A 12,300-nucleotide genomic window follows, 5' to 3' on the forward strand; every position below is an offset into this window, starting at 1 on the left:
CAGAAAGCGGCCGCTTCCTGTGTGGAGGCATGTTCATTATCTGCAGGGGTTACGCTGAACGCATCCACAGGAGGGAGGGATCTCTGTTTTGAAAAGATGGACTGAGGGATAATGTTGCTAGGAGACCCTGACATCAGCTGTTCATACGCGCGTGCGTGTGTGCGCGCGTGCATGCGCCCGTACCCCTCCTCCCCCCGCTGCGCCCGCGTGTCCTCGCTCGCTCGCTCGCTCGCGCTATAAAGCCGGCAGCGTCTCCTCCGCCGCGCCGTGCGCTCGAGCGGAGCGGAGCCGCGGCTGTTTCCTCCCATCGGCCGCTGCAGCGGACGGCGCTCGGGGTTCCTGCTCCGAACGGGCGCTTCCGCCAAGGTTGCGCCGCCAAGATCAACTCCCACACAAGTTGCTCCCGTTCCCGAAAAGCCAAAGACACACGTGAGTGCGGACGTCGGCGCGCGCAGCCGCTGCTCGGAGCGGACTGAGAGGAAGCCGCCTCTGCGATGGGTCGCTCACCTTCCGGACATCTGGTGACCGAGCGCCCGCGAGCCGCGCACGCGCACACGCACGCCGCCTGCAGGCTCCGCCGGCCGCTTTAAAGGAGTCTCCTCCGCCCGCTGCTCTCCGCATCAGCCGCCCTCGTGTTCCTGTGCTCCGTGAAGCCAACGCTCCGCCGCCGCTTCCAGGGTCTCCCCTCCGTTCCTCCCCCCTCCGTCACCCCCGTCCCCCGTTATCTCCTCCCAGCGTGCGCCTTTCTCTCACCATCGCTCGCCACTAAACTGTCTCCGCTTCTTTTAACGTCTCCCAGCAGTCTGTCGCTCCTCCGCTTTGCCCGAGGGCACACCGGACGCATCGCACCCCCCCCCCCCCCCTAATTGGCGTCGCTCCCCGCGCCTCTCAGCATGTTCTCCTCCGAGGAGCCGTGGAACTCCACGGGGCAGAGCTGGAGGAACGGCTCGGAGGCGAACTTCTCCCTGGGAGGAGAAGGGGAGGATGAGGAGGAGGAGGGCGGCGAGCACCCCTTCCTCACAGACGCCTGGCTGGTCCCGCTCTTCTTCTCCCTCATCATGCTTGTTGGGCTCGTGGGCAATTCCCTGGTGATTTATGTCATTTCCAAACACAGGCAGATGAGGACGGCGACCAACTTCTACATAGGTAAGAGGAGCGTGTTTGCGTTTCCGATGACTGGACGGGTTCAAGTGAGCGAACGGTTTGATCTGTGTCTTTTCTGACTGTAGACAGATTTTAAAGGCAGGAGACAACATAAAAAACGTCAGATGCGTGTTTAATAGAGAAACATATAGAAAAGTCCAAGCGATCTGAAGTTTGGCACATTTTAAGAATAATGAATTAAATAAAGACAATGAGAATTAATGTTTGTTGTGGCCGTTAAATAATAAGAAGACGATACAATGCAAGTAAATCAGCAGCTGACGAACCTAAAATAAAAGCTTTTCAGCTATTTTGTCTGAATGTTATCTGATTTGCATATTCGCATGATAGATTCAATTGAATGTCTGATAGAGATCGCCAGAGGAAAATGTCATTGTGCTGCTCGTTCAGCACAAACCCCGAGTCATGCTTTCTGTGCATATGCACGAAAATGAAATATTTAGCGTTACTTTAAGCGTCCGTGTGTGTTCACTGGGACCTTCACGTCCACAACCTGCAGCTTAACATTAGAATTCTGACGGAAATGGAGCAGCAGCCGCTGCAGCTTCTCTTACAAACTCTCAGGGCGATTTACTCATTACTGCACGTATTGGTCCACGATGACGCGCATTCTTTCCCGGTGTCCGGGTATCGGCTCGGACGTGCGCGCGTGCGTGCGCGCGTGCGCGTGAGCTGCTCCGGCCGCATCCTGACGCCGGCTGCTTTGTGCCCGTGCAGCGAACCTGGCCGCCACCGACATCATCTTCCTGGTGTGCTGCGTCCCCTTCACCGCCACCCTCTACCCGCTCCCCGGATGGATCTTTGGCAATTTCATGTGCAAATTCGTCGCCTTTCTGCAGCAGGTAAAACCGTGACTCACGTTTTCCTTTTCAGTCTTAACTGTCTTTACATGAACGTCTCTTCAGAGACGTTCATGTAACATTTCAGGTTTGCTCTCGAGTCCAACAAAAGTTCAGTAATTATCATAATTTAATAAGTTTACTCACAGCGATGGCATTTAGAGTGTTTGCTACAATGAAGTGTCCTTGCATGAGAAGCACGTGCACTGATGACAGCGCCGGTGTGCGTTCACACCAGCCACTGCTTTTATTTACACACAGCTTGAAACGCCTCTTGCACAAACCTTGAGAAGTTGCGTCAGGCTGATGCATCAAACGGTAACAGCTGGTCTCTGCAGGTGTGAAGGCCGCTGATGACCTGGACCAGATGTGTTCGGCCAGTCGGGACCCGGAGGCTGCGGTCAGAACCAGGTTCTGGCCGCTCGCTGTGGGAGACTTGTGTTCACTGCGTGTTTGGAGGCGTCTCCAGTGAAGCTGGAAGCCATGAAAGCTCAGCAATGAGCTGCAGATGCTAAAAGGCTGAAAAGGCTTCTGATTTTGTGCGACGTGTCATTCAGAGAAAATCCATTTCCATCACTGCACTGTGCTTCATTCACAATATTAATGAGTTAATATGAAACTATTGATTAGTGCAGTTTTAATTAAAGCCCTGTTTGCTCGCGTTTCAGGCGACAATGGATTTTTCTCCGTTTTCCCTGAGTTGCTCTGAGATTCAGGTTGAAGCTGTAACGACAGAGCTGCTGGATGCAGAATATGGGGCTCTTCACGCGTCTGCTGCTGGGAGCTGCGTGCACGCGGGGTTCATCTGAGCCGTTCCACTGTCTCTGCCGGGAAAACGGGCCGATTAGAACACTTAGAACCTCAGACCGGAGGCTGAACAGGCTGATAATCACACAGGTAGCTCGCGTTTCTTTGCCACAGGCACAGGCTGATGTTGTAATTACACAGTATTACGTGTCTACTATAAATGCATCATCAGGGCGAAGTCGCGTAAAGGTTGCAACAGGAGCACCACAACCGCTTATTCAAGAGAAGAAGCAATTAAAACGTCCTGAAGTCCACGGCGACGGACAGGAAGTAGGTGTGAAGCTCGGATCTGAAGGGAAGCAATAATTATAGCTCAGCCGCTCAGCGGAGACTCACTGCTGGCAGAAACAAGCAGACGCTGAGCTGCTGAGGCTCCGCTGAGGGTCGCTCCAGTTTAGCAAGCGCTCGGGTTCAAGAGATGGAACCAAAGATGAGGCAAATGCAAACTCCACTAAACTGCACTGGAAATAGAAGAGAAGTTCCTGTTTGACTGAAGGTGGGGCTGAAAGCGTAGCTCATTCATTATGGATCCAGAGCAGAGGAGGCCTCTTCTGAATGATGGACAACATGAGGCTAAATGATAAATAGCTTATTCACATTTACATGAGAGGAACGAAGTGGTGAAAGGGAGTCTGATTGTTTTCTATTGGAAGATAAGAGACCTGTGACCGTTTGCTGCCACATGAACACGAGAGCGAGCTGATTGGAGTTTCCCTTTTATTGACAACGGGAGCTGTGCCTCGGCCGTTAGCGCGGAGCAACGTTGGATTTCATCATTAATCAAATGACAAAGGAAGGAGGACGCGGCTGATTAGCATCAGTTACTCTGAGCTCTTTATTATAGTTCTCTCTGGATTTTTTCTTAGTTACTATTGATATTTAATAGCTGCAACAAGCTGTTAAAATTAAGCAGCTAAAACTGAGGTCGACTTACAGAAAATCGCGGTCAGGTTTAGCGCTGATTTGCTGCTGGGTGCTCTGCTCACCTTATCGTTTAAATATATTCTCTTTACTGTGTCTGATCTAATTCCTTTGAATGGAGCCCAGACATTACAGATAAAACCTGCAGGATTGTGATGCTCACTCCATCAGTGGCCTCAACATTGAACTCGCAGTGACCCTCTCTCTCTCTCTCTCTCTCTCTCTCTCTCTCTCTCTCTCTCTCCCTCTCTCTCTCTCTCTCTCTCTCTCTCTCTCTCTCTCTCTCTCTCTCTCTCTCTCTCTCTCTCTCTCTCTCTCTCTCTCTCTCTCTCTCTCGCTCTCATCACGTCCTTTGAAACCCTGATGTGATGCTTCAAGCCTCTGGAGGGTAATGGTTGCCGGCTTCACACTCACAGATAAGAGGTGGTGGAATAAGGGAAAGAGGCAGATACGTAGACAAAAGAGGGACTAAATTAGATCCTGTTTGGAGACGGGCGCACAAAGAACTCGTGACCCCTCGGGTCTCGTCTCGCCGCGTGTTTTCCAAAGCTGCACGGGTTCCTTGCTTGGTTTACCTACACGCGACGCAGTTCAGCCCTTTGAAAGGACGAGGATGGAAAGAAGCTTGGGCCGTCCTGTCCCACGGAGAATGAACGCACACACGCTGACGGCGCGAGAGCAAGGCGTCGATGGAAACAGTCGCTTCATGAGGAGAATGTTCTAAATGTCATTTAGAAAATTCCGCGTGCGTCACTGTCTCCAAACACCTGAGCGTCCCGGCTGAAACCCGCATTAGCATTCGTTCAATGCGCAGCCGTTTAATTGAATCAAGCGCCATTGAACCCTATTAAAACATTAAACTGAAGGATTTGTTCACATGCTAATGCAAGCGCTTATCGCACGCTGGAAGCGGCCTCGTCTCCGCTTCCTGTCTTCCTGTCTTCCTGTCTTCCTGTCTTCCTGCTCCTCCCTCGCTCCGGCTGCACCGCGCGCGGCGGCTAGCGACCAGCGCCAGCTCCTAACGTCTCCCCGTCCTCCAGGTCACCGTCCAGGCCACCTGCATCACCCTGACCGCCATGAGCGGCGACCGCTGCTACGTCACCGTGTACCCGCTGAAGTCGCTGCGGCACCGCACGCCCCGGGTCGCCATGCTGGTCAGCGTCTGCATCTGGATCGGTGCGTTGCTCCGCCCCCGCCCCCCCTGCATCCGCACGCGCCGCTAACAGAGTCTAACGCTGTCCCGCAGGCTCCTTCATCCTGTCCACCCCCATTTTGATGTACCAGCGCATAGAGGAGGGCTACTGGTACGGGCCCAGGCAGTACTGCATGGAGAGGTTCCCGTCCAAGACGCACGAGAGGGCCTTCATCCTCTACCAGTTCATCGCTGCCTACCTGCTGCCGGTGCTCACCATCTCCTTCTGCTACACGCTGATGGTGAAGCGGGTGGGACAGCCCTCCGTGGAGCCTGTGGACAACAACTACCAGGTGCGGAAGTGGCTTTGTGTGCTTTTGTACTCGCTGCTCCTTTGCCGCCCGAGCCCGACCCTCTCCTCTGCTCCCCAGGTCAACCTCCTGTCCGAGAGAACCTTAAGCATCCGGAGCAAAGTCTCCAAGATGGTGGTGGTGATCGTGCTGCTCTTCGCCATCTGCTGGGGCCCCATCCAGATCTTCGTCCTCTTCCAGTCCTTCTGCCCCAACTATCGGCCCAACTACGCCACCTATAAGATCAAGACGTGGGCCAACTGCATGTCCTACGCCAACTCCTCCGTCAACCCCATCATCTACGGGTTCATGGGGGCCAACTTCCAGAAGTCCTTCAGGAAGACCTTCCCGTTCCTCTTCAAGCACAAGGTCAGAGACAGCAGCATGGCGTCGAGGACGGCCAACGCCGAGATCAAGTTTGTGGCTGCGGAGGAAGGCAACAACAACAACGGAGTCAATTGAATCGGATCATTCAAAATGCGAAGGGGGTTATTGTTTGTAGCCGAACATGCTAAAAACCAACCGTTTCCAGAGGTCAGACTGTGTCTCATGAAGCCGAGGTCCCAACAGGCTGCTGTGGAAACAGGCCTGCAGATGCTGACGCCTGATCCGCTGCCAGGTCTGGCGCTGGTGGCTCAGCAGGACTTCGGTTGCGCTGCCAAACACCACTGCGGTGATTCATTATGCCTGAACAGCGACAGCGGACGGTAAACGGTGTCACGATGAGCTTCTGACGACACAGAGACGCGAACGCTTTTCATTTTGCCACTTTGGGAACGCACTCATCGTGTTTCTTGGGGAGTGATGTCAGAGCTGCTCCTCATCTTGTCTGTCTCTCAGCTACGTGCATTTCCAATGCTGTCTTCAGTGTTTGCGGGGGGATTTCCAGGGAGGAACCTCTCTTCATTCATGCTCATGTTCCGACCCAACGCGACTAACACCCAGGCAGCTGCCTTGATTCCAGGCCCGATTCCGCTTTTATAAACGCACGTCGGCACTCAGGGTAGCGACAGTCCAGTGAAAGCAGCTGCTGCCAGATGTGGAGGGGGGGGGGTTCTGGCCGGAGACGGGCTCACAGCCGGCGAAGCAGAGCCAGCGTTCGCCATTCGCACCTTCCCAGAACCAGCGCTGCCGAACGTCTGCCGCTGCTTGTTAATGACTGCACAGCTGCCGCCTGCTCACAGTCCTCTGTCCGTCCCACACAGTGACATTCACAAATTAGTCCAATTACGGCTAATGCACTTCTTATTTGAATTGTAGATGCATGCCTCGCTGCCATCAGGGCTCCATTTGAGGAACATCAGAGCGTCTCCAGACGGAGCCCAGAGTGCTTTGGCTCCTGTAATTAGCCGCGATCAGGCAACAAAAAGCTGCAAGATGCTCGTCATTAGCTGAAATCGCGCGTTACACCTTTAACTGTGGCTGTGGAGCATCGGACACAGTCAGTGGACTTGAGTGTTCATCTGTCGCCGCTTCGTCTCCTGCGCTTCGTCCGTGACTCGTCCGACGTGGGTTCCGTCTGTGTGTTGAGCCTTTAACGGCTCCTTCAGCTTCATAGGATCTGTTTGTGGCCCAGCGAGCAGCAGCCTGCGTGTAGAGATGTAGCTATTGTCAGTGCCTACAAATAATGTTCTTCTTTCCTGTGAGCCATTAAAGAGACGAGCCACCCACGTGCCCCGCGTTTCATTTTCACGCTGTGGCAAACATCCTGGAGGAATTAAAGCAGGCAACTGTTGTCTCAACTGTATGTGAGTCACTGACATTTTGCTGGCGCTGAAAGAGACGCTGGACTTTTTGTTATGCTGGAGGCAACGCTTGTCCTTTAACAGGCAGTCAGACCACGACTCCTGCAGGAAGTCCCCACCAGCACTTAGCTCGTGTTTGAGAGGAAGGGATCAATGGAGCTGCATCGGAGCGTGTCGTTCTCAGGCCTCTTCACTAACTCCTCCAAACGTGTCCGACCGCGTTCATTAAAATGCTTTGCAGATACTGCATTTCCAAGTCCGGTCCAGCTCTTGTTTGAGCGCTCGTCTGGTGGTTTGAGTTGAACTTGCTGATCAAAGAAGGGAATTGGTGCATAAGGTTATTGGACCCTTCAGCCCGAGTCTCATAATCATGCCCCACATCTGCCCTCGGACCAGTCAAAGGCTTCGCACTGAGCGGTGCCTGCTGCTGATTTTCAGGCATCATTAATGGAGACTTGATGCCATGTGAGTCACCGCTCCTGCCCACGCGATGCACCGTTGCCCCCGGTGATGCTGACCTTTCAAACACTAAAGAGTCCAAACTTGACTTGGAGTTCATTCAGGGCGATGCTGCAGGAAACGGCAGCGAGACGCGGCCCGGGAGTTGAGCAGAGGTGGGAGCCAGCAGCTACACGGGACCCAGAGGTTCCACGAAGGCGGCACTTCAAACGATGCGTCTCCTCATTTGGCCCCTTTAAACATCACAGAGCATTACGCCACCAGCGCGATGCTGCTTCAGCGCTGCTAATGTGGAGCTCCGAGCGCTGCAGTTGGTCCCACGTCACACAACAATGCGACAGTGGGAAAAGCATCAGCCGAGAGTCCTTCGTCGTCACCTCCAGCAAACAAAGAGGACAGTGCATCTTTTATCAGAGCCTCAGACTCCACGCAGGCTGTCGTCCATCATAACGCTGATTATTAATGTGTGAACACTTCTCCGTCCATGAAGAACCTCCTCGGCTCCGCATTCTGTCCGAGTCTGTATTCTGTCTGCACGGCTCTATGATAACGCTGGATTCTACAGGGATGATGCTGCTCATCTGTTCATAGCTGCTGCTGCTGTGAACATCCAGAGCTCGGTGAGCGTCCAGCTCTGACTTGGATCACATCAATCCAGCAGCTAAACATTGCCCACACATTCCCACAGCCTCCACCTCATTTATCCCCTGTGAATGGGAGGGGTCTAATCGCTGGCTTCATTTCCCCTGTGAGGGGCTGCAGGTGAAATGAATCAATGCAGAATGACAGATCCCACAGTAAACGTGCATCTGGATCCGTTCTGCCACTGGATGCTGCTGTGCAGTAGATCGGACTGCGCTAAACACAAACTCTGCTACGTGATTAATGACTTCAACCCACTCCCGCAGGAAATTAACAGTCAGTTTGGAGAATGCAACAACAAAATGAAAAGCGGCCACGAGAGACGCGCAAGCTGCTGTTTAGCATCGGCCCGACAGCCGCTGGAGCAGTGATGGAGCAGGAGAAGAGTCCTGACATTTACGTCCAAATGGGGTTGGAGCTTGTTTTTCTGGACCAGTCAACAAAGGCCAGTCATCAGTCACTGAGAGGGACCCATTCACTCCTTCTTCAATCTTTTTTTAATTTTGATCATGTCTGACTTCTTAGATCACGACTACGCAGAGAAGGACCTCTGTTGTTTAGAAATCAGGATTTTCACTATGTCTCTTGTGAACAAGGTGTGTTTTATCTGTTTAATTTTCAAATCATACATGACGGTTCTACCCTCAACTTAAAGAAAAATATGTAAGCAAATTTAGCAAACACATTAAAATGTACCAGCGGCGGATCATAGTAAACATTCAGCTCCATTCTGGGGAAATTGGCTTGGAAATGTGAGCAGCGCTCAGGCAGCGACGCAGCAGGAGGCGCAGGAGATTGAGGCGAGCGCGTCCTCCTGCTGTTTTCCATTCTTCTGCAGCGTGAGGCCAGAGAGGATGCAGGACGACGCGGTGCCACCGTCGATTGCAATCGCTCACACGCGAGAGGTGTCGGCTCCAATCTGGCCCCGAGGGAGAGGCCGCGTCCCGGTGGTGCACGTGTCCGTGGCGTCCTGAAGAGGGCGCCGCGGAGCCAGAGTCACGCGGGAAACGCTCAGACGGGCGGCAGCGCGTCCGGAGCCCGTCGGCCCGTTTGGCCGCCGTGCGCGCTGTGTGGGAGCGCACGTGCGTCCAGTGTGGCTGCGAAGACAGAAAAATAGAAACACAAAAACACAAGGATGGCTGTTGACACCACTGCTTCTGCTCCGGCCCCAGAAACCACATCAGACGCCGCGAGGGGCCTCATGAGACGACTGGTAGCAAAGAAGCAGCGACTGGACTCAGCCGAAGACGGGTGTAAGTTATTGTGCGGAGCGGCTGCTGATCTCAGTTTGGGCATCGCATGCAGGATGTTTTCCCACTCCTGTAGAGATGGAAACTGCCTTGTGGTCTTCGCCCCGATGGCCTCGCAATAAATATAAAATAACAAAATCTCAAATGAAAGTCGTATAACTCTGGGTGGCCCTGCCTTGTAAAACACAGCAAATAAAGCTGACGATAATAAGCCTGAGCAGAAGCCTTGAACGTCTGAGGGAACCTCGTGATCACAATTAAAGAAGAGGAAGAGTGCAGCTGCAGTCGCAGAGCAGCCTCCCCTGTTTTCGCCCGCGTTGGAGACGAATGACGGCCGAGGCCTAACGCACGCATTGTCAGCTGAGGCTGGAGAGGGAAAATAATTCTCACAGAGTGGAACGAGGGGAAAGGCAGAGGCGGCCGGACACAAAGGGGCCTTTCTACCAGGAGCAGAGCTGCTTCACGTCACAGCGCCAGCAGGAAACCACACCAGCACCGCCGCCACCGACCAGTGTGTGTGTGTGTGTGTGTGTGTGTGTGTGTGTGTGTGCGCACGCGACACAGACAGAGAAAAGGCAGGAGGAGGAAGGAAAGGGGAAAAATAAAGGGGTCTGGGGGACTTAATGAAACCTAATATCCTGCCTCTGGTCTAAAAATAAATGGCGCAACAAGCACATAAACACAGCAGAGGACGCACGTGAGGAAAATGAGTGGTACACACAGTCATGGCGGCAGCGTCCAGCGGTGCACAGCTGCATTTAATGGAGAGTAAAGGTGCGTCTGAATGTGGAAACCGTACAAACGACGTGCGTCTGTGACCTGGAAATTAGTCTGTGTGATGATTATTCACGTTACTCGGAAAACACGAAACATAATTTACTTCTATGATTATGACAAATATTCAGATAATATTTGCAGATTGAACATGATGGTGACCTAAATACTTTTATTGTGCAGTAAACATTCAGAAGGTTCAGCCTTTGGCAGATAATGACAAACAGTCATAAAGCAAGTTTCCTACCTGAACCAACCGATTCAATCACTACCTTGACCTATGACCTTAATGAGGCGTTCAAATACCAACTGACTTAGTTAAGGCCCAACTGTGATGTCTTTACATCTGACGTTCTGTGCTTGTGGACGAGTGTGTGAGAAGCTGTGACCTCCTCTGGCCGATGGAACCCACCACGCTGCTTCTCAGGCCGTGTTGCATTCGAGTCACGTAGAAACCGTGGTAAACATGAGACATGAGCGTTGGCTCGTACACGTGAACACATCACTGCAGCCTCAACGCTGCACGTCTGCGTCTGGAGCTCGTGTCCAGAGGAAGGAAGGTTAGAACAGGGGCACGGCCTTAGTCATGTTGGTTCAGAAGGTTGAGTTGACGGCGCTCACACATTTTGTAACTATTGTAAATGCATTTCTGAGTATTAAACCCCCAGTTCAGCCCTCTGAGCGCTAATTACAGCCCTGGGTGCCTCCACAGGCTCCCACACCTGGTTTAGACTCTTTATCCCGTGCTTCCTGGCAGATTCCACGGCCGTCTCAGTGTCTGTGAGCCGCCGTCGTCAGGCTCCTCCCCAGGTGTTTGTTGGGGTCTGAGTCCAAACTGGAGTTCGCTGAAAGGAGAGTCCTCGGCTCATCTTCACGCCTCACGCGTGCGATCGTTGGCTCTGATGGAACGGATCAGCACGCGGTGAGAGTCCTGACACACCTCCTGCTCCACCGCAGCGCGTCTCCGTCTCCTAAACGCCAGGCAGACGCAGGGAAGGTGTGAGAAACGAGGTGATGAAATAAACGACACACTTATTCCTCCAGGCGTCTCGACTGTGTGGGATTATATCACCTGAACCTTCCCTCCCTCCACCGCAGCGGGCGAACGCAACGTGCCGTCGCTGTAATTACACCTCCGCTGGCTGTGTGTGATAATGTTAAGCTGCAGGAATGTTGCATGTGTTCATGTCTTACCTCCTGCTGTGTCATCCATCACGGTGGTCTGACGTGACGCGCTGTTGTCTGCATGTTCTCATCGGAGCCCGGCGTCGACTCTCAGGGACCGACAGACAAATCTGAGCGTTTTCTCTCTGAAAGGGAAGAGGATTAAGGGAGGGGCAGGGCTGAGTCTGAGAACGCTACAAGTTCTGCTTTCAAATCCAGGTCTGCAGTTTATGTAAACCTAGATTTATTGCAAAATTAAATCTATATTTTGGAGAGAAAATACAAAATGTACTAATTTACTAAGAAGCAAACGATAGATTGAAAGCATATGTTAAACATTACAAGAAGCTGCAATTAAAATATAACATTTGCAATATTTAAATTAATCATTAAATGTTTATTGCAACATACAACATCACTGATACAACACATTCAACAGATTTTAATTTATTATTTTTAATTAATAAGAATAATAATGTTAAATAATGTTTCATAGCAAAACAAGTCATATACAGTAACATGATCAAATGTTAGAAAATGATTTAATAATTATTAATTATTTAATAATTATATTTACAAAATAACAATACCAGTGTAAAAAATAATATACTTGCAAGGTTGCAAAAATGTCAAATCTTTGTATCATATGTGGAAAATTAATAAAGAAAAAAAAACAACGCTTGAAACGCGAGCAGTGAGCAAATAAGGATTCTCTGTTGGGTGAAGTCATTTCTATTCTGCACATTTGCTCCCATGAGCTGAATCTGGTGTTATTATGTGCTCAAAGTTTCAATTTGAAGTCAGTGTAAAGGTCGCACTCGTCGTGCTGGAGCTGCTGTAGGATTGATTTCTGTGCTGCATCCAGGCGTTTTCTGACACGTGTGTCGTTGCAGCGTTTGGACCATGTTTTTTTTCCTCTGGAGCCAAACATGAGCTTTAACTGGCGCATGCGGACCCTTCTAAACGCCTCGACCAGGTTCTTACCTAAACTAAATACCTGAATCTACCCAGACCGCCGCCGCGCTGAACGCGGCCCACGCGTCTACGCTCATG

The 12,300-nt window shown here is 51.8% G+C and overlaps 1 protein-coding gene across 3 annotated transcripts; it reads left to right on the plus strand.

Annotated features, from left to right (window-relative positions):
• Positions 1-244: 244 nt before the first annotated feature.
• kiss1ra (KISS1 receptor a) lies at positions 245-11,954 on the plus strand. Of its 3 annotated transcripts, XM_029131790.3 has the most exons (5): positions 245-1,146; positions 1,882-2,006; positions 4,772-4,907; positions 4,978-5,216; positions 5,295-11,954. In XM_029131790.3, the coding sequence occupies exons 1-5, from the start codon at positions 894-896 to the stop codon at positions 5,673-5,675; spliced, it is 1,134 nt and encodes a 377-aa protein (XP_028987623.1). In that variant the 5' UTR covers positions 245-893; the 3' UTR covers positions 5,676-11,954. The 3 variants fall into 3 exon arrangements, with proteins under 3 accessions (XP_028987623.1, XP_028987622.1, XP_028987624.1); XM_029131789.3 differs by having other exon boundaries at positions 4,978-11,954; XM_029131791.3 differs by lacking the exons at positions 245-1,146; positions 1,882-2,006 and adding an exon at positions 2,346-2,900 and having other exon boundaries at positions 4,978-11,954.
• Positions 11,955-12,300: the final 346 nt, after the last annotated feature.

The sequence above is a fragment of the Betta splendens genome, chromosome 17, assembly GCF_900634795.4.
Source record: "Betta splendens chromosome 17, fBetSpl5.4, whole genome shotgun sequence".
In the NCBI taxonomy this organism is placed as follows: domain Eukaryota; kingdom Metazoa; phylum Chordata; class Actinopteri; order Anabantiformes; family Osphronemidae; genus Betta; species Betta splendens.

Bases quoted from the DNA above. Each gene is read 5' to 3' on its own strand.
- kiss1ra (XM_029131789.3), top strand. From the start codon at position 894: ATGTTCTCCTCCGAGGAGCCGTGGAACTCCACGGGGCAGAGCTGGAGG. The intron at 1,147-1,881 runs GTAAGAGGAGCG...GTGCCCGTGCAG, and splicing joins GGCGACCAACTTCTACATAG to CGAACCTGGCCGCCACCGAC. The intron at 4,908-4,977 runs GTGCGTTGCTCC...GCTGTCCCGCAG, and splicing joins CAGCGTCTGCATCTGGATCG to GCTCCTTCATCCTGTCCACC.